A 23339-nucleotide genomic window follows, 5' to 3' on the forward strand; every position below is an offset into this window, starting at 1 on the left:
AAGTTGCAATCAGCTTGGATAATGCTTTCACCTTTAATGACTCCGCCATCAATCAGCTTTGCCAGCATAGTTTGAAATTAATAATCAACATAAACGATTTGATTTCGTTTTGATATGGCAGAAAACGAAACGAAATCATTTCGTTAATTTGACGATCTTAACGTTAATAAACGAAACGAAATGACTTCGTTTCGTTTATTAACGTTGATTATCGTAACGAAATGATATCGTTTCGTTGGTTAAGCATGCCTGGTATAAGCACTATATATTTTTATGCATATAAACGGATATAAATGTGTATATGTTTGCTTGCCACTAAACCTACACATGTTTGTATGTATGTATGCGTTTTGGCTACATGTATATTTGTTTAAAGCTCGAATTTCAAAGTAACTGAATGTGGTATATACATATGTACGTACATAGTGAATTTTTTTAAATAAAAATCGTAGTGGAAAAATGGCATTAAATTTTGTTTCATTTACATTTATTGTTAAATTTTCTTTTTTTTAGATAAATAGATGGATATTTGTATTTGTTTGTCTTTGTTTAATTTTTTGTTTGCTTGAACATTTTTATTTCCTTTTATTTCACCAAATTCCTATTTCTTTGGCTAAATATAAATATAATACTAAATAAGACTTGATTTTCTTTTATTTTGAATACAAAAAATTTAGGTGTAAAATTGTTTATCATTTTGTGGGCAATTTGGATAGTCAACGATATTTGTATTGTTCTGTTTGTTTGTGGGGTACATTTTTAACTTTAATTTATTTTTATTTATTCCGTTTTGTTTCTATGTATATGCTTGTTTTTATGTATGTATGTATATATGAATTAATATGTGTGAAAACGTGTATGGGTAATTTATTATTGCTTGTGTATTTTTGTTTTATTATTCATATATTTCTTGTTATGAAACTTCATAGTTAATTTAGACGTTTGAAAAAGTGAAATTACTTTTATGTAAGGGAAATTCTTGTTGCAAGTTGAAAATTTGCGCCCTTTTAATGCTGAAATTATGATTCTAAGGTATAAGCAATTGCGTATGTATCTCAAGTGTAGGCCATTAAAAATGTATGCATATAGGTTCAAATATTAATTTAAAAATTACATAGCTACTAATGTCAAACACGTTTTTAAACTATGGGAATGTTCATACGGACACTCCCGACGTGTGCTTGTTGTTGCAAACGAACTCTAATTTGATCTCGTGTGCGAGTGAACGAAGATTTTCTACATATTTGGAAGTATAGCGCGAAAGTCAGCAAACATGAGTGAATGTGTGATTTTCTCTGCTGATATCCAAAGTGTTTACAAAAAAATGAGAATATTCAAGTTGCGGTATTTATTCGTTTTGTTGGTTGCAACAATTTTGTGTGCCACTTTGTTTAGTAATAAGATAAAATATAAAAAAAAAAAATTGAAAAAAAATTAAACAACATAAAATAGAAAAAACTAATATAAAATAAATTCAATTTCATTAAAATAATGTAAAACAAAAAGCACCAAATGAAATAAAATCAGATAAAATAAGAAAACAAAATAAAATAATGAAAAATAAAAAGATAAATAATAAAAATTATCATTCCACAGAACAAGTGTTCCCTCTGGTTCTATAGTTAGTTTTTCAGTAATTTTTTAATGTATGTTTTGTTTTTATACAATAAACGAATTATGATTTACTAGTTCACACAAACAACTACAGACTTTCGAATTTGCGAGCTACGGTAAATTCTTGTTCAGTGAAGTCGTGTAATGAAAAAAATAAATAAAAATTTAAACAAAATTGCATTTTTTTTCTCTTGGCTGTTGAACGGAACAAGAACTCCACCCCCCCCCCTCTCTGGTGTGAATTTGAAAAAAAATTTATTTATTTCTATTGCCATTTTTGCGTTTTTTTTTTTTTGTTCCTTTCGAAGAAAATCGAAATAAAAAATTGAAAAATTAAAAATTTTTTATTTGGAAATATAATGAATTTTGAATGCATGTTTCTATTAAAGAGCTATGTATTTCTGTGTGTATGTATGTGTTTTGTAAATTGTTTAATTTTATTTACTGCTAAATATAGTATATACGTATGCATATTGAACGCATATTACTGCAATGCTACAACTTTTACACTTTCCTCTTGTCCTTTCTACGTTACTGCTTTAATGGTTGCTATCTGTTTCTTGACTATTTCTTTTTATTTGGTTTGCCTTTTCTACTTTTGTGTTTTTTTGTAATGCAATAGGTACATAAAATATTTGGTATTTCTTGTTCACTTTTCTTTGTAATTTTTTTCGTTTTTAATTTGTTATATGCGTTATCTAACTTTACATACATACATGTCGTATTTGTTTTGGTTTTATATCTACATTCCAACAGATTGTTCTGAATAAAGCCGAAAAACAAACTATTACAACAAAAAAACTATACGAGAAAGGGTGCACAGTTACAGTTATTTAAAAAATATATTTTTCTATATGGTTGTCGAATATCCTAATATTGCATTGAAGTAGAACGTAATACCCTTTAAGGTAAAACCCTTATTTTCTGCAGGTAGCCATAATGTTTTCTAGAGGTTCAATCGCTATATCAATGTGGAATATCATCTTATCTGTTCAGCGCTTTCGAAAACGTACTATTGCAGAATTTGTTTCTACAGCACCCTACTTCAGAATTGTATTTAAAAGCGCACCACCTAAGCAAAAATCCAATGGAATCAGAATAATAACACTAAGCCACCAAGAAAACTTTTTTGCGACATTGGTGTTATTCATAAATGGACTTTGTATAGATAATATATCTACAGCACACCATGTCGAAGTCATTTTTTTTGCACTTAAAGATTGGGGAGTGACAAAGGGTTTTGGGTCAAGCTGTAAAAAATGTTACTCATTTTAATAGGACCAATATTTATTAGGAAAAAAGCTTAAACCCTTCAGGATTCTGCAAACATTGCTAAAAGGCACTTTGTGACCAGTTAAGCCTTTAAATGCAAATTAAAAATAATAAAAAATACCACGGCTCCTTTGTTGCTGTTGTACAGAGTAATTATAAGACAACGTTTATTTTTTAATGAACACACACATTTCATATTGTTTGTTTTTGTCATTCTATGGTTTTATGTTAAAATCGCCCTGCGGCAGAAGTTCAAATGTCAAATCTGATTAAAAAAAGTACTAGTCAGTTGACTTCCAGCCGTCAGCTGTGTGGTTCCGCCATGCTTGCTGTTTAGCAATAGGAAAAAAGGTTGCCTCCATAATTTAAGTATATTCTGTATATGGGTCTTACAACTTTCCGTTAAAATTTGCGAAATTATGAAATAATTTCAATTCTTAGCTAGCACGTAAGTAACTCGATATAAAAAAATGTATGAAAGCTAAACTTATTTTTAAGAAAATTCTTGATATTAACTAGGTTTTTAAGAAATTTATTAGCTTTGAAGAAAATTTGTGATTAGATTTTTTTTTTTTTAGTTTTATGTCGACTTGTAAGAGTTTTAGAAATGTTTTGGAGAAGTTAATTAAATTTTTTAATTTATGCGTGTGATAAGTATGTAGATACGATATTTATAATTTTTTTTAGTTTAGTTTTAATCAATTGGAAATAGCATTAACTGAATTTTATATTTGTTGCTTTTTGGTATGTATGTATGTATGTATTAAAGTTTCAGCATTTAAGTTTAAGTATTACTTTTAAAGCAGATTTACTATACCAATCAACTCACCATTTACCATACTGATATATGTATGTAGGTATGTATGTGTTATATGGTATATTTGTATGCATGTATATAGTGTTATTTTGCAGTCCATGAGGATATTTGCTGCTTGCTGCTTTATTTTATTTTTGTTTTTAATTTGGAAAATTTACTTCTCTCAAAAAAAAAAACATATTAATTTTTTATATATTCTAAACAATCTTTTTTGTGGTTTGATCGCGTTTGTTTAAGTTAAAGTATATGTGTATATGTAGGTATAATGCATATAGTATGTTTGTATAGGCATATATTCTATATGTAAATATTTATAATTTTTTTTTGTTGATTGCGTTTTTGTTTTTGCAACCAATTTATACATACTCTTACACCTATTAATGTAGCATATTATTTTTGTTTTTTTCTTTTTTTTTGGATTTAAGTAATTTTTTTCTGCAATTTGCGTTTTTGTTTGTTTCTTTTAGGTAGATCCACCGTATGTATGTATTTGTATGTTAAGTTTACAGTTTTTCAATTTATAAATTTAGTCTGTATCGTTTTTTTTTATAAACTGGTCAGCAACAGTAGCAAATTTAACAATGTGCGTAACAAATAATTATTTCCTTGTAAATATATTCATGTTTTTTTCATATATAATATAATATTTATATACATATATGGATATACATGTATATATATACATATATATTATAATATTAAATTTTTAATATTAGCAATAATTATTTTTTAATAATAATATTTATATTTTTTCGAATGTGTGTTGTCTTTTTTATTTATAGTTGTGTGTGTATATGTATTTATAGGATAAACATATGTTTGTATGTATATTTTAATATGTATACTATATCCTTATGAGATAGAACTTAAAAACATGGATAGCGTAAAATTAATAATTAATTTAAAATTTTTTTTTTTCAATATACATTTACCGATTTTTATTTTATTGCATTTTTGTCATCCTAAAAAGAGGATTTTATTTTGAATAATGTTGTTTTTTGTAATTTTTTTCACGTTGCAGTGTTGTTTACATGTATGTAGTTGATAAATTTATATTTGTATGCGCATTTTCACTTAAAATATAATTTTTACAACAACTGTAAAATTTAGTTTTCCGCTCTCATTTTATTTTATTTGACTCCGCAATTTCGTATTTATTTTTTGATACATCACAACTCTGCTTCCAATTCGACATACTTAAATACAGTGCTGTCCAATACAATAGGAACGTTAAATATTGGCGAGTTCTAGCCAATAATTATTATTATTTTAATTTATTTAAGCTTTGCAGAGGTTTCGATTGATTTTAGACAACATATCCACAAATTTCCAAAAAGTTGCTCATACTTCTCAAGCATTGACAATTGGAATGCAATTGCCAGCGAATTTCGCTTTTCAAGAAGCATTACAATTTTTTTATTTAAACAAATTTTCTTGTTTTTAATGAATCTTCGGTTCTGAAAATGCTTCTTTTAACGTACCTTTTATCTGGGTTAGCTCAGCAGTATTTGGGTGTTGTCAGCACGAAATATCAACCAATACGGACATGGATGATGAACCCACAGGAAGCAGAACAGCTACATGTTACTATTGCATTGCACAACACTGTACAAGCACATACCCCGCGTTCCAATGGCCTGTGATCCAGATCTCGATAAAAATTTAACGTGATACATATGAGTCAATTTGTTGTTGCATTTACATGTTAAATTTTTATCGGGATCTTTACCACTGTCCACTGAAACAGGCGGACATACATGCACATATGTTTGTTGTGTAATGGTACTTTTATGCTCACAGAAAAAATTATCCGTTATTACATACTTCTAACAATTTTTATCGCTTTTAAAATTTTTATTTGACTTGTTTCTTTTATCGCTCTCTATCTCCCGATCCTTTCACATTTCCACATACACATTTCGAAATTCACGTTATTATTTTGTATTATGTAATAAAAAATATAAGTACCATTACTTTAGCAAAATCATTATTGCATAAATATGTCGTCTGGTATAATTTATTATAATCATATTTATAAGACTTAAAACTTTTTTTATTATTATAATTATTATTACTTGTTTCATTATTTAAATTTATCATTAATGGTTTTTCTCTTCTACTTTTTCTTAATTTGCTTTGTTCACTTTTAGCTAATAATAATACAAGTAAATACAAATTTAAATACAATACGATTAGAAATGTCCTACATAACGACCGGGGTTATTTACCGAAACCAAATCCGAATTTGCCAAAGAGATCTTTGCCTTTCGACAGTACATCGCCGCCCGGTGCCGCCGACGCGATACCCTTTAGTCCACCCAACAACCCCGCTCCAGGGCCTTGACCCTGTGGCGGTAGTTGTTGACCTTGCGGTGGTTGCTGTTGGCCTGGCTGCATTGGCTGACCACCCATTTGTGGTTGCATTGGCTGACCACCCATTTGTTGTTGCGGTGGTTGTTTCGAACCAAATAGACCACCGGTGGCAGCCGAAGTAGCACCTGAGAGGAGGTTTGTCGCACCGGAGAATAAACCACCAGACTGTGTTGTTACGGGCGGCTGTTGTTGTTGTCCCATACCACCCATACCCATTTGTTGTTGATCGCCCATCATACCGGACTGTGTTTGCTGGCCCATTTGGCCCATTTGTCCCATTTGACCCATCTGACCACCCATACCTATTTGCCCTTGCTGGTGTTGTTGTTGTAGCTGCTGTTGTTGGTGTCGCTGTTGTTGTTGAGGCGTCATATGTCCCATCTGACCCATTTGTCCTCCCATCGGCTGTTGTTGTTGCCCCATCATACCCTGTTGCTGTTGACCTATTTGCTGTCCCATATGTTGTCCCATACCCATTTGTTGTTGTTGCTGTTGTTGTTGTTGTTGCTGCTGTTGCGTCTGTTGCTGACCATATGGTTTTTGTTGTTGTTGCATACCAACATTACCACCGAGACCGATCATCCCCTGCAAATGTGCACACACACACAAATAATTAGATTTACTTTTTAAAGATTTCTGAATTTTTAACAAAATACTTCAACTACGAAAGGGAACTGGAAATATTTTGTAACTCAAGGGTGAGATAAGGTGGGACTATGGATAGCATTATAAAATATTTTAGATAGGTTACAGAGGTGTGGGGCTCGATGTATTATTAAATAGGATTAAGAAAGAATTAGAAACAAAATTTTGTGGACAATATAGAACCCGTACTTTTAAATATAATAAAAACAAACCAAAATCGGTTCGAGTAACGTATAAATAAGGGAGTAATCCGAAACAAGTATACATTTTTATTCGATGCCATTAAATATTGTGTTTTTCTAAATGTTTGCAGAGTAATGATTTGAATGGTGGTTAACAAGATTTTTATTTTACCTTTAAAAAAAAAAATGAAGATACGTTTTTGTTTTAAAGTTAAAGGTGTCAAAATATAGAAACAAAAGAATCAGCTGGGAAATCAAGTTCTCAATTTTTCGGTTCCCTCGATGTTTAGTTCTCAACTTGTTAGCTACTTGAGAAGGATTTGAGAAGTTCATCATTGTTCCTAAAGCAAATTGTCCTTGAGTCTAACTATGTTACTCCTTACACACGGAATTTGGTGGATTGAACGAAGGCGTATGATGCCCAATATGACATCTTTAGTTGATGCCCAGTTTTTAATACCACCAACACATATTAATTTTCAAAGCAAAGCCTTTTCATATTAAGTCCTCTCTTTGTGAGTATCATTGTTTACAATTTCATTTCGCTCACGCGTGTTTGAGATTGATTAGGACAGTGGTCACCAAAACTGAAACTGTGGCTGTTTTGGTCAGAATAAAATCTTCGTAGAGTTAGTAGTTTATTTGTTGATTAACCAGCAACAGAGCGAGCCGTATGCACGCATGTTTTGAGAACAATTTAAAAAAAATCACTAGTATGCCATAAAACTATGGTTTTATTGCCAGAGTCTAACAAAAAAATAAGCTAAATATATTGCTAATATTAAACAATTAAACCATACCGCGCATTAGCGTTTGTTTGCAAAATATGATTTTTAAAATGCGCAAATAAGCAAAAGCCTCTTTCGATGTTGGTACTCTTCGTGATCAGCGACTACTAAACAAAAGAGGGTAATTATATCTGTGAAGTGAGCGCGAATCGAAATTCGAAAAGTAGGAAAAACTACTTACATATATACATATCACAAATTCGCCTTTTAGTTTGAGAACGCTATCATCGGCGTTTTAAGAAGCATTCGAAAATTAACGGATATGAGAAGTAATGCATTTGAAATTTGATTGAACAAAAAATATTATTAGAGCTCGCACTAACTTATGGTTCTCAGTGTATCGGTCACTTTATAGTATCGTAACAAAAACCTCGATACATATTCCATACTTGATTCAATATAAAAGTTTTTTTGTCGACCGAAGTAGTTGAACAATATATCGGCGTGCCATACGAAAACTAACACTATCAAATCTTTTCCTACGGCTGACGAAAACTAGCATTTTATTTATATTTTTTTCTGCTTATTCACAGGGTCCATAGTTTTAAGGGAGCTTTGAGTAACGAAATTTATTGCAACAGCTGATGCATGTATATTGGAACCATTTTCCGTCATACCAATTCAAATTTGATACTGAAGGTAGCACAACGCCGAACCCGGTTTGAATCCAGATAAGGGCATACAGAAAAATTAAACAGCTGAAGCTGGCAACGGCAATGAAATTGATTAATTGTAACCTCAGGCCTCATTAATTGCAGCTTAATCGCCCGGGCGATTTCGACCTTTCATCATGTTAGTTATTCTGTTTCGAAACAAGTGAAGCTAACAATCAGATATCCTTCTGGTCTGGAGCGTCTTCATCCATTCGCAAACCATGACCTGGCCAAAGAAAGCTTTGAGCTTTTTACGTTGCACTCATATCTGCATAAAGCACATCATTTAACCGCTTTCTTCATTTAACCTCGTGTTTCGCGATAACTGAAGCTCACTAACATTCAGATATCCTTCTGGTCTGGAGCGTCTTCATCCATTCGCAAACCATGACCTTGCCAACGAAAGATTTGAGCTTTTTACGTTGCACTATCATATCTGCATAAAGCTCATCATTTAATCTCCTTCTTTACACGCAATTTGTGTTAACCACTCTGGTTTATCACTGGCTTACATGTTGGGTAATAATGTCGAGACTGTTTGGTAAATATAAGCAAAACCAAGGTTAGCTGTCATTTGCCGTTAAGTCTCATATTTTTGAAATGGAACTTATGGTTCCGCTGGTCTACTGTAGACTATCCCTCAAACAGCTTGGGATATCCTCATGAAATTTTCCCAATATTAAAACTCTCTTGAATACCTTTCTTTGTTATGAATATCGTGTAAACACATCTAAGGGCTATCTCTTGTCCACGTTATACGTCCGCAGCGCCAACTTTTGAAATTGGTCTCATAGGGTCTTATTACCCCGAGGCCAATTTTAGTAGAAACAGTAATGAAGTACTTGGAAAATTATGTATATGACGCACTTATACTTTCATAATAGAATTAGGAACATTATTATTATCGAACACCTTGTACAAAAACAAGAAGTGGTTAGTTTTCGTCAAATTCTTATTGCATATCATATCCTCCACAGCAAAGGAATTGATTACATTTCAATTCCTCAAAAAAAAATACCAAAAGTAATTTCGTTTTTTTGAGGCTCGAGTACAAAAAATTTTTTGTTTGTAATTGAAAAAAAAAAAAACAATACTTTACGCAATTGTAATTTCTTTCCCAGTATTTTCGAAAGGAATTGCAAATGCAATTGAAAATTTTCCAATTACATTACAAGGAATGGAAAAAGTACTTTCGAAATTCCCATTCCATTCCTCAAAGGAGTTGCGAAAGTAATTGAAAAACTACAAGTTAGTGTGTGTATAGGAACTTACTCCGGTTGATGTGGGTGACTTTTCGGGTAACACTTTTCATTATTTCATCAGATTTTTCTTATGAGTGGTAACTGGAATATTTGGAAACACCAATGATTATCAAATCATTTTCTTCCTAAAGTTCGCAGCTAAATAAGGGCATCTCATTTCCTTCCTCCGCTATCAAAGGGTGGTGGCTATAGGAAAGCAGCATACTTTTTAATTTTCTTTGATACATCCAGCTGGCATAACGTAAACACCATTAATGTTCCGGAAAACGTTTTTCTCGTATTCTTGATAGCATACATAGTTACCTCCTCTGAATACTTATTAGAGCAGACAATGACAAAGAGGCGTCCGAATAAAATCTCAGAAACGTTTGAAGTGAAGTGTAATTAAGATATAGCGGCTCCAGGTGCAACTATATTTGTCAATGCCAAAAGATTCTTTATATTTAAAAGTTTGTGTAAAAATTATGCATCGTTTCGCCTCCTTGTTTGAAAAGTTTAGTGGTCAAATGTTATTCTGTGCCCCAGTTGTTGTTGTTGTTGTAGCAGTGCTTCGCCCCATCCAATAGGTGCGAACGATCACAAATTGTGATCAATGTCCTCTAACGGGAGTCCAAGGAAACTTTCAGTTTCAACAGGGGTGGACCATAGTGAGAGGGGTGTTAGAGGTGTTGGTTCCACATTACAACTGAAGAGATGGTTGGTGTTATGTTGGGACACATTGCAAGCAGGATATACATTTTGTATGTCAGATTTGATTCTGGATAGGTATAACCTGTTACAGTATCCAGATCGAAGTTGAGCTAGAGTGACGGGCGTTTCCCTAGGGAGAGTTCCTTCCTCTTCTGGAAGTTCTGGGTATTTTTCTTTAAGAATTGGATTCGCCGGGCAATTCTGACATAGAGGTCCGAAGCCTGTTTGTGGATATCAATGAGGACCTGCTTTTTTGCTTCATACGGTTATGTTCTCAGGTTCCGTATTTCTTTAGAATGCTTACGGAGATGACCCCTTAAGCCCCTTGGAGGTATAGCCTCATCAATCAGATTTCTGGTGGGTTACCCAAATTTCTGGGTATTCAACAGAAACTGTTTGTTAAGCATTTCATTTCTCTCCCTAATGGGGAGTACTCTTGCCTCATTGTGTAGGTGGTGTTCTAGGGACATAAGAAGACAGCTCGTAGCGGTTCTGAGGGCAGTAATTTGGCAGGCCTGTATTCCTTCCTGTGAGTAACCTTTAGGCATGGCGACCATTTCGGGGACGCGAAGCATGCAATCGGCCAGCCAATTATTTTGTAAGTAAGAGATTTGAGGCTTTCATTACGGCTCTGGATTTTAGGAACAACTGCTCTCCAAATGTAGATCCTGATCGAACGTCACACCCAAGATATGACTTGGTCGGTGACAATGTCAGGTTTCGCGAGGCGAGGAAACTGGAGAGATCAGGAAGATAGCCATCATTGTGCAGTCATCGGCGTAGGAAACGATAGTGACTCCTTCTCCGATGCTTGCTGACCAGACCGATAATTTGCGGCCCACCTTTTGAGACATGGAGGAAGGCGGGACCCTACCAGGTCTTAAAGTAGTGTGCCGTGGTTGACCGTATCCAAAGATTTTGACAGGTGTAGTGCAACGAGAACTGTCCTATGGAGATGATTGGCAAGACGCAAATTTGCAGTGAAATAGGAAGCAGAATGGCTTCAAGTGTCTTAGCTACTGGCGATAGGAGAGATATCGGACGATAAGAATTTCCTATGATGCTGGTTTCCCACGCTTTAAAAGCGGAACCACCCTGGCCATTTTTCATTTTTCGGGGATGACGGAGGTGTACAGGGACAGGCTGAAGACATGCGCTAGATAATTAAATCCCTCTGTGCCTAGTTTTTTAAGCATTGGCATGGCTATACCGTCTGGGCCTACTGCTTTAGTTGGTTTAGCATGAACGATGGCATCTTCAACCTCTTTGGCGGTGATGATAATTGGGGACGCGCTGTATTTATGCTTGTGTGCGCGTCTGATGACCCGCCGTCTGGATTTGACAACCGTAGAATATGCATTACATTTTGTCGGTAAAAAGCGCTCGTGCATTTTTTCGCATCCGACAGCACTTTATCGCCAAAAGCGATGGAAATTTTGTCATTGTTCTCAGTCGGGTTCGATAGGGACATTACGGTGGACCATAGCTTACCTACACCGACAGAAAAGTTACAATTCTTTAAGTGCTCCTCCCATTTCGCCTGCTTGTGTTCATCCACTAGCAATCTGATGCGTTGGTTTATATCCCTTATTTGGGTGTCGTTGGGGTCGTGTTGTCTTATAAGGTCAAGTTCTCTCGCTTGAGTTGCGGCCTCCGTGGCCGCATTTCCGGGATTCTTACGGCGGGAATAAAACGAGCCGAAGCGGATTTAATAACCTTGCGGAAAGCACGCTCTCCTAGACATGCATTATTCGGGAAAGGGAGGGCAGCAAAACGATTGCCGGTATAAGTAACGAAGGTGAGTCGTAAGGACCAATATAACTCCTTTCGCCAGTAGCGAAGACATTGGAAACCTTCCTGCTCTGTCCGTTTTGACACAGTCAACCACGGCGCTCAAAACGTCTCACGGCAAATTATCTAAACCTAGGCGACCAAATCCACATTGGATGTTCACGTCGACGGTGTTGCGCTTCCGAGCGTCAGTCATCCAAAGATCTTAGTGGTAACATTCGGTGACACTCTCACCTTCAAGGCGTATGCCATCGAAGTTGTATCTAAAGTACAAAGCCGCAACAAAATCCTCTAGTCGCGTGTCAGCAGCACTTGAGGAAAATATAAAGAAACGTTGCTATCCATTTAGGTACAAAGCAATTGACCGGCCGCTCAACAGCAAATCTAAACTACAAAGACACAATCTTACTATACCGGTCCTCATATGTGGCGAGGAGAAATGTTTTTCCAGTCATAGAAGACAGTGCTTCTGTTTTACAAAAATTTTCTTATGGTCCTAGGAGTTACTATGGCCTCATAAAATCAACGCTTGAATCGCAAAAATATTTTTTACACTAAGAATTTTTCAATTACTTTTGCAATTCCTTTGAGAAATGGGAAATTATCAATTTCTTTTGGCATTCCTTGTAATGTAATTGGAAAATTTTCAATTACATTTGCAATTCCTTACGAAAGTATTGGGGTAGAAATTACATTTGAGCAAAGTATTTTATTTTTGGTGTATTTTTTTTTTTTTTTTGAGGAATTAAAATGTAACCAATTCCTTTGCTGTGGAGGAAAGGAATTGATTACTTTTCTCAAGTAGATGTAATAGGGAATCGACGGGTATTGATTACCTAAGGTAGTCATTACTATCCAGCTCTGGATACAACAACCCCGGAGATAGTCATGTTGAGTTTTTGTGGTAATTTTTAAGCAACCTGGAGCTTTGGAGCAATGTGAAGTACCTCGATACCAGATCACTTACAGAATATCTCGAGATCAATTAGTACCCAGTTTGGGGTCCTTACGGGACTATTTTAAAGATGTTGCGAGCTCATTTCCTGCGACTGTTGAAGATGGCGCAATGCTCCAAATCAAAATAGACAAGGGATGATGGAAAATTGTTCCGGAATAATTCAAACTTTTCCCCTTAGAAGTATGATTACCCAGAAAAGAAGTAAAAATTTATTCATCATTTGAAAAATTGGCGAAGGGTTTGTACTTCATCGAAAAGGTAATACATACCGTTGGAATAATTTTGCCTAAACATTAAGCTATTTACATACGTACTGAGTTTTAGAAAATCGTTGTGTTTATATGTACATATTCGAAAAAAAGAAAATCTTGTTAACCACATATTAATAACATTTTGAATGAACTGCATAGACCATAAAAAAATTATCTACGCTGCCAAAATATCATTTTATAAGAGTCATACTTAACTATTTTTTTATTTATTTTATAGCGATTAACATTATTTTGTTTACTGCTTATGAATTCGTTTTTTTTTTATAAAAGTTTATTAGAAGATAGTTTTAAAAGAGGGTTTTATATGTAGAACTAGCAACGTTTTTTTTTTTAATAAAACATTTTTGAACTTTAAACACTCTAAAGGAACTAACGGTATAACTGGTTATATATTTACTAAGATAGAACAAAACTCGTGAAATATAACTCAAAGGGAAGTTGATATTTTTTATTTATAGAAATATACTATAATAATTTTATATAGTTTTCAACTGAAAACAGTAAAACTCAATCGAAAATTATTAAATTGCAACGTTTTTTTTTTTATAAAATTCATTTCTTTCTTATTAATATTAAATAATCATAATATACTTATATGAATACGAATATTCGATTTCTAATTTTTTTTCTGTTGCTAAAGCACATAAGCAATCTGTATGTAAGTATGCATGTTCTAAAGAAAAATTACGAAAACAATGTAACGAGTATGTGTGATTGTGTAATACGAGCTACGGGCTGCTTTTCCGATGGTGAGTTTATGGCGGTTGAGTGGTAATGGTGGATTGTATAAGACTCGTTGCCTTTTTCTGTGATGACTAGTATGTATGTATGTATTGACTACTTTGCAAAAATTAAAACTGTTGTGTAAAAATAATTTAAAAAAACAAGAAACTAATTAATTTAAATAAAGCACAAACGAAGCAGTCCATATTTGTTTGACTACATTTCGAAGACTTTGGGTCTAAATTTATGGGATTTTTTTTGTCTAAAATTGAGTAATTTTTGGTGTTTACGAAAAAGCTATATTAGTAATCAATATTCTTTGCACTAATTATAAACGTACTTGTTTTGAAAACTATATAATTTTAATAACTTTTTTGTCGATATGTAAGTTGGCACATTTAACAGCTTATGTAAGGCCCATTAACTGGCGCCCGAGCAGGACCAAACGCAAAAGTGCTGACGCTGGGGCACGTCTGGTTGCTCATAATGGCAATTTTGTAAGTCAGCAATGGCTAAATGTGTTAACTTGAATATCTGTTTTCTTAGTATTTTTTACTAGTTTCACTTATTTGAGTTTTGATAACTTTTTTGTTTGTTGAAATTCTGTTTAGCTTTTAAAGGTTTGATCAAATTATTTATTTTTTCACATACAAAATTAGTGAAAAATTTAAAAAAAAAACAGCTGGTAAAATTCAGAGAACGGTTAAAGCGATAGAAAGGAAAATAATTAATTAATGATAAAAGAAAAACAAAAAAGAGTAGTATATAAAGCATTTCTATAAAATTAAACAAATGTATGTAGGCACAAAATTATGAGTTGAGAACTTAGGGGTACTAATTTGAAAAAAAAAAAGTTTTGCGCATGTGAAGCGATCTATTTTCAACATTTTTAAAGCGCTTAATAAAACAAATATGTGGAAGCCACTAGTTGACATATTATTTAGCTAAAAAATACAGGGTGATATTCTATAAAAATTTATAAGTGGCATTTGCTTAGAACCTAATAATAAAGAAAAAGTAAAAAAAAATTAAGAAAATATAAAAATTGTTAATTAAAATTCCAATAATTAAAATAATACAAAAAAGCTGAAATACATACAACAAATGAAATGTATAAGCTTTTTACACTTGAAAAAAAAAAAATACAAGTAAAATAAAAATTTTTGTGTCTTAGTTATTTTTACACATATCACATTTAATCACATATACTTTATTTAATAATGACAATAATTACACTTATTAGACATCCAATATTAACATAAATAAAATTATAAAAAATACATATTTTCAGTTAAATATAAAAAGAAATAAATAAAGAGGGGTATTTTTTAATAATAATATTTCTTTTTTTTAGTTTTTGACTCATGAAAATTGCTACATGGATTTTATATACAGACACAATTACTAATTGCTTATTTAACTACAGTTGTTAGTAAACAAATTAAAGCTCAAAATAGAAGGATATAATAAGTGTAGCACATCTTTGTATGTATGTAGACTTTTGTTTTGAACAAAGCAAAAAAAGAAAAACAATTCCTCAATTCGCAGTAAGCTATAATTATTTCTTTATAAACTGGACAACTATAAATTTCGCTCTGCTTTCTTTTGTAAGGTTCGGTTGTGATTAAGAAATTAATGTGGTGTAAATGTGCGAGATGGCGGGCGTTCGAGAGATAACGGTTTATGTATATATGCGTTTTTTTATAAATATGTATATGAGTATAATTTAATAATATAAATTATAAAATCAATTTTTATAAATTAGAAAAAAATGAAGGCAAGATTTGGCAAAAGTGAATACAAATATGAAGAACAAAAGAATGAATGATAACTGGACGGCCGAATATTCAAAAGGAATACGGAAATGACAGCACTGATAGACCATAAAAGACAGCGCATATGTCAGTGGGGATTTCAATTCAAGTGTCAAACTAGAGTTTAGAAAGTAGATTCTACACTACCATGTTTGCTGGTGACTTTGAAGATTTGAAACGGCTCTTATTATGATTATAATATATGTAAATAAATCGATTAATGAAAACTTTCGATAGTTGGTAGTAGTATGCAACTTTGATGGTTTTTTGACTTAAAATTGTTCAGATACAAAGTGCAAAGTTTAAAAGCTATAAGCTCTGCTGTTACTATACAAACAGACGACGAATCTTTATAGCAAAAATGGTAAAGTTTCAAGTAAAACGCCTTGTTTTTTTCCTCTCTTCTTTGCGAAATTCATCATCACTCCCATTTTTTAGATTCTCTGATATCATCTGATTAATTTTTTATATACTTCCCAAAACCTTGAAGCTTCACACATACATATTTCAGAACACTAAGATAATACAACAAAACTAGAAAAATACTTTCGTTGGGCTCGGATAAAAGGGAATCTTGCAATCTATTTTTCATTCAGAACGCTCAAAACGAAATATGAAATATTCGATCTAGTTTTAGGTAGCTTCCTTGTAAGTTAGGTATTTGCTATGTGCACAAAAAGCGTATCATGATGTATGCGTAAAAAATTGTTGGAATGTTCCCGGAGTTTGAGCAGCTCAAAAAATAAAAATAAAAATAAATTCTCGGCACCATGTAATAGCAGCACAGCTGCGGTTCTCTATGTTTTCTATGTATCTATAATTTTCGATTTTCACTTTTGGACTTGACATACATATGTACGAAAGATACCCGAACCTATTCTTACTTTATTGTTAATTTTTTTATATATGACTCCAATAAAGGATGCCGGTTTTCGGTAGCCAGATACATATGCTAACGACTTCTTTGGACGAGTGGTTCTCTGAGTGAATATCCTTACGACAATGTAGCACTCATTGAAATCAATGCTCAAGTTATTTATAGAGAACAACTAAGTTCGCTGTTTTTTGAAACCCCCACGAAGTAAGTATACAAATAAATCCCATTTTTTTAATGATACGCTTTAGTGAACATAGTCCCGTAGCCGTCGCCAAAAAAGTTTCGCTGGTACCGCACGGATCGATATATTTTAAAAAAGTCTTACAGAACATACATTATCTAATTAAAATATGACTAAACCATGGAAATAAAATGGTGAAAACTTCCGATAGGTGGCGATGGGAACGAAATAATTATAGAATTCTTTAAAAAATTATGGGATGGTTATCATTTTTTAAAGAGATTAGCTTACGCTACGAGACGGGGAATATAGTATATTTTAGGCCTAAGTTCCGTGACATTGTTTTGACTTAATGGCAGAGGTAATAATAAGAGTTGCAGAACTTAACTGCTCATGGAAAATAGCTAGTAATCTCTACTTGCACCCATCGAAACCAGGGTATTTTGAAGAAACTTGTGGCGAAATCACAAAAAAATTTGCAAAGCTGATTATGGGAACGTTTTCGAAAAATATGATTTTCCTTGAAACTTTTTGAAACATTTTAAAAGCTTTTCTAGAATTTTTTCCTTACTACATGCATCCGACATGTTTCTTCGCGAATTTCAATACAAATTTGTAAAATGTTTTAATAGCTTTTTGAAAAACTTCCCGGGGCTAGAATCTTGAAAATCGAAATATGACGAGGAGAAAACATTTCCACTAGATGGCTCCCGGGTTAAGAAAATTATAAAATTCATGTGAAATTCGAAGTCCTTGGATCGGTTTTAATAAACGGATCCAGAAGTGTGAGAAAATCATACGGAAGGATGAATCTTGCAATACCGCTTCCGTTAGATGGCTCAACGGTCGAGATAATAAAAAAAAAAATTTACGAGAATTGCAAATCAAAAGTCATGTATAGCTATTTCAGAATTGCACTTTGTTGCGTTAAAATTTCACAATGGAAATTTTAAAAATTAATAAAAAAGTTTTGAGATATCAAGAAATGGGATTCATAAGTTAAAATAAAATTAAAATAAGTTTTTTTTAAGTTTCTAAATATTCAATTTTGCTATTTTTAATAATATTTCATTTTTCTCTTAATGGAAATTTGCTTGATCTTTGAAAATGAGAGCAAATATCTGTAACCTTTCGGTGCTCTGATATTTGATTTTGAGCCATTTTCCGCAAATTACCCCATGATGAGACACCCTTTGGTAGCAGCAGATGAATGGTAAGTGCGTAGTATGCGAGCAAGAGTCAGTTCATTGCCAACCAAGTCACAAGATAAAATGTTATACATACATATGTGGCTTAAAGCGGTAGTTTGCGTATAGTATTTATTCATAAGAGCCGTCACTCGATACTTTGGCAAATCACCCGATGTTTTTTCAAGGTTGCCGCTGGTTTTTTTTTGTCAGATACATTTATAAAAATATATTTTAATGGTTGCATTAAATTAATTAATTAATTCTCTTTTCTAAAATTTCAAAGTGGCTACACCGCATGAATAGGATGAAGTTAACCAAAACTTGCCAAAAATTCCATGAGAAAACATTCGGCATGGACTGGTTGCTTTGTTGTTGCCAAAGTATGGACTGATAGCGCTTATGAATAAAAACTCTTTGAAAATAAAATATAAACTTTTTATAGAAAATATGTACATATGTAAGTATGTAAAACTAGTTAATGTAATGGGTGGATGATACTGGTGGTACTGTGGAGTGCTTTTGTTGCCATTGGTTTTGCTGCTGATGAAAATAAATATATTTGGCTCGAATGTCGTTTTCTTGGTAGTGGAATGTAAAATATTTATCATTATCAATAAAATTAATTGGCATTGTTGTTTTCTAATAAAAGAGGTTAAGTTAAATATTTTTATATTTCTATTTTAAATTCCAAGAAAACGACTTTAAATTTGAAAAGTTCAAAGTTTTTAGTAATAGGTCTACACACGATGCGTCAGATATGTGAGCCATTTCTGAATGTGATGAGTCGGCTTAAATATCAAACTTATTTTGATTATGATTTGACTTGTTACTCAGACGCACCGCGTATGATAGAACCGTTTAAAGATTCTTAAAGATGAGTAAAAGTATTTATTTTTTTTTTATTTTTTTTTGTATTTGATGAAGGGAAAGAAGTAATAATTCAATAAAAAAGAAAATATAAGTCGAAGAAATTATTTAGAGCTGCTCAACCCCTATACACTTATAGCACTTTCGTTTTTATCTTAACATGAAGAATAGGCACAGATACAAATTCAAACTTTGTATATATAAAAAAATTTCATAGCACTTCCATATGTCCTGACGTATAAATTCGTTTCATATGAAAGTGCTTGCATTCCATATGAGAGTGCAAGGAAAGAGAACTTCCATATGTAGCCAAGGCACTTCGGTGTGATATTCAAATTCACACTATCAAATTGAGTTTTTGAAAAATATTGTAGCACTGAGAAAAATTTTAATTCAAAATTTGTTCATTAAGGGGACCATCCAAATTCTTTAAACATTTACAACTTTTTTTGTTTTTTTTTTTTTTTGTCAATTAAAAAAAATTTCAGTGTATATTAACCTGGCTCGATTTGTATGGACGATTTTTCGATAGCATTTGGGCTCAGGAAAAAACGTTCTACTACGCATACCCAAAAAAAATAATTTTCGAGCCTGCGAAAAAAAATGGCGAAGGGGTAAATTTTTCGACCAAAACACTTCCAAAAACGCAAAAAAAAATTTAATTTTTTTTTTTCAAAAAACTGTTATCGCAAACGTTTTTACTACAGTTTTTGGAAAACAAATATTTTTTGGGTTTTGGTCGAAAAATTGACCTTTTCCCCATTTTTTTTCGCAGGCTCCAAAATTATTTTTTTGGATATGCGTAGTGGACGTTTTTTTTACTGAGCCCAAATCCTATCGAAAAATCGATGGCGCGATATCGGTTAATAAACCGGCCCAGTCTAGTGTATATATAATTTGGTATATATATTGGGATTTGCAATTCAATATAAAATTTTTTGAACAGCTCTGAAATTATTACTTAAACGAATAAACAATTTTTTTTTTCTTTTTCAAAATGCACAAAAATGTACAAGCGTTTCGAAGTACGTTTGGCGTTGTATATTTTTTGATTTAAATATATATGTATATTAATCTTTTTGAACAAATACGTGGATTAAAGTAAATATAACAAAAACAAAAAATTCACGTTTATATAAGTATTTGTTAATGGTCACTACAAGAGTTTTGTTCAAAATGTTGCTAGCTATACATAAAAAGTTTTTATTTGATATTTAAGTTTATTGTCTTGTTGAATATATATATTGATATAAGTATATATTGACAATATGGCGGTATTGCTGGTAAAGTATACATATATATAATTTGGCTCATATATATTTCTGTAAATAAATGTTTGACTGGTTTTTTTCAGTTTCTTGGACAAAGTTGTTTTTGTTGAATTTTGCTTTCGTGATTTATTTCCGGCTTTAATGCTTTATTTCTTACATTTCTTTGTTTTTATTTTTATTTTTGTGCTGTAAATTGAGTTGAGAATTTATGAAACTGTTGCTTAGTGAATGACGAGATGGCAGAGAACTCAAAAATTTAATAATTATAAATAATCTTAAAAAAATTAAAGATAAAAAAATTAATAACAAAATAAATATATAAGCGATTTTTGCAAGACATTTAAAATTTAATAGATAAATACAGAATAAGTATTTACATTTTCATTGACAATTCAAACGCAGTGGAGAAAAACCATTGTTTATTAAACATATTTCCTAGTAGAAAAGTACTAAATTTTATTTATTTTTAAAAATTATTTTAACACAAATTTTTAAACAAATTCAACCCAAAGCAAATACTGAAACTTTAGGAACGAATTTTTAGGAAAAAATTGGTAACCTAGTACTGCGTATTACAAAGTACTAAAAATTAAAGCTAATTTTATCAACTACACTTAATTGACATATATATTGTTACGAATATTAGCAACACTAGGGGGCACTGCCATCTCTAAGCCGATGCTAAGCAGCGCCTTGTATGCACATCCATAAATCAATCATTATGTATCTACATAAACGAATCAATCATTATGTCTACACATATGTACATACACGCAGGTGAGAAGCAATGTACAACCACATGCATATATCTGAGATACTCCCGAAAGTATGCAATGAGAGAAGCTATAAAATCGTGCAATTGTAGTTACAGCTGAGAAATTTGATAGCTGATGACCAACTAGTAGATTCTGGAAATGGAAGCGCCTAGAAGATGCGAACGAGGAAATCAAAGAGTATAAAAGGCAGCGACAGATAGAGGCGCTAGAGTCAGTTTGAATTAAGCACGCTATCTTTCGGGCAATAGTAGTTATTTATTGTGAAGTACTTGAATAAAGTCCATTTTGCATTACTAAATAGTGGTGTTATTTATTCAACAATTTATCTATACGAACGTTAGTAGAAGATTGCAAATAAGGGGAATTACAGTAAATTCGTTACAATATTTATGAATGGTAAATAACCGTACCATTGATAAAGGATTCCTGCTTTGAGCTTAAAGTCTATAACAACTGTTTTTATTTCAATTTCAATTTCAATTTCAATTTATTTAAAAAAGTGGTTGTGACTGTAAGACAGAGTCTTTTATAGCACATCAACGATTATACTTTGCAAAATAATTAACAATTAAGCCTAAATTCTTATTAGAGAATTACTAACAATAATTATAAACTTAACGAATAGAAAGTTTTGTTGGTAAAAGAATGAAAGATGGAAATACAAGGAAGACTATAAAGTTTACCACAATCACATTAAGCTCCCTGAACTGAAGTAGTCATGAATCACCCTTCTGTAGTTGTTCCTACACAACACACCCTTAAGGAAATTTGGGATAGAATTCCAGAGCCTTACAGCATGTATAAAGAATAGCCTCGAAGAGCACAAATAGAAATATCTGGGAATGATCAATTTGCGATGTCTACCAGACTTTGAAAATTTAAGTTTCTCAAAAAGATACTTTGGTGTTTGAAATTCAATGAGTTTGTACATGTATATACAATTTCGCGCTGCTATGTACTCAAAAATACTGCATCCGATAACTTTGCGCTTCCATGGAGATATATGATCATATTTTTGTAGGCCGTAAACATACCGTGTGACGTTGTTAAAAGTAACATCAATTTTATGGGACGAAGCAGAGTCAAGTTGACTGTAAACGAGCTCTGAGTACGTTATTTGTGGAAGGATCAGCTGCATAGCTAGTTTTTTCCTAGTCTCTAGGGGAGTGAACGAAGCAGACATTCTCAATCTACGTAAAACAGAATAAACATTACTCACAACTTTATTTACATGGTCGACACAGTTTAATTTTGAGTTAATCACAAAGCCCAGATTTTTTATTTTGCTAGTAAATGAAAGCACGTTTTCACCAACGAACAGTTTTGGAATATCTTCAGTATGCACAACATTATTGCTTATAGGCAGAACATATGACTTTTTGGCATTCAAGCACAGACCGTTTTCACAAGCCCATTTCGCAATAGCAGACAAGTCGCAATTTATTTTGTAACACAAATCATCAACAAGACCAACACGACTAGATAAATACAATTGAATGTCATCAGCATAAGCATGTGCATTAACATACTGACACCTAGCGAACACATCATTGATAAAAAGAGTAAACAGAAGAGGACCAAGGACAGAGCCTTGCGGTACACCAGAAGAGACAATACATGATCTAGATGCAGTGCCTTTGCATACAACTTTCTGAGTCCTTTCGGCAAGGTAGCTGGCCATAAGGCTAACTGATGTAACTGAAAACCCAAAAAAACATTTGAGCTTTTCACAAAGAAGTCTATGACTAACTAAATCAAATGCCTTTGAAAAATCCAGGAGGCAAAGAAGAGTTAGGTCACCTTTATCAAAATTAATTCTTATGTCGTCCAGTATTTTCAACATAGCTGTAGAACAACTGTGCTTAGGACGAAAACCAGATTGCAGTGGATTGAGCAGATTATGTTCTTGAACGTATAATGAAATTTGAGCTGCCATCAAGGACTCACACACTTTAGCGAAGGCTGGAATAACGCTGATTGGCCTGTAATCAGAAGGTGTTATGGCTGCATTTTTTTGGCGACAGGAACAATCACAGCCTTTTTCCATTCCACTGGGAAACACGAAGTTGTAAAGCAATGATTGATTATGTGTGTAAGGGTTCCTAGCACGAAAGGCAGTACAATCTTCACAAACTTCAAGGATATTCCGTCCTCTCCTATGGCATCGGACTTGATTCTCATAAGGGATTCAAGAACATCTTTTTCACTTACTGCGCTAAATTGAAATTCTCTCTCCGGTGAAAATGTGTGTTCTAGGTACTCAGCTCTGTTCTGGACAATACCCGAACTACTAAAATAATCGTTAAGAGTATTAGGATTAATC

The 23339-nt window shown here is 32.7% G+C and overlaps 1 protein-coding gene across 18 annotated transcripts in view; it reads right to left on the minus strand.

Annotated features, from left to right (window-relative positions):
- Window positions 1-215: 215 nt before the first annotated feature.
- The window catches only part of Rbp (RIM-binding protein), a 233080-nt gene continuing 209956 nt past the window's right edge, over window positions 216-23339 (minus strand). For 17 of the 18 annotated variants that reach the window (XM_067759463.1, XM_067759452.1, XM_067759451.1 and 14 more), the window contains one exon: window positions 216-6661. In XM_067759463.1, coding sequence (XP_067615564.1) covers window positions 5924-6661 — 738 coding nt within the window. In that variant the 3' untranslated portion in view covers window positions 216-5923. The remainder of the gene's footprint in view (window positions 6662-23339) is intronic. The other variant, XM_067759464.1, reaches the window with a different exon arrangement.

The sequence above is a fragment of the Eurosta solidaginis genome, chromosome 1, assembly GCF_040869045.1.
Source record: "Eurosta solidaginis isolate ZX-2024a chromosome 1, ASM4086904v1, whole genome shotgun sequence".
Classification (NCBI taxonomy): Eukaryota; Metazoa; Arthropoda; class Insecta; order Diptera; family Tephritidae; genus Eurosta; species Eurosta solidaginis.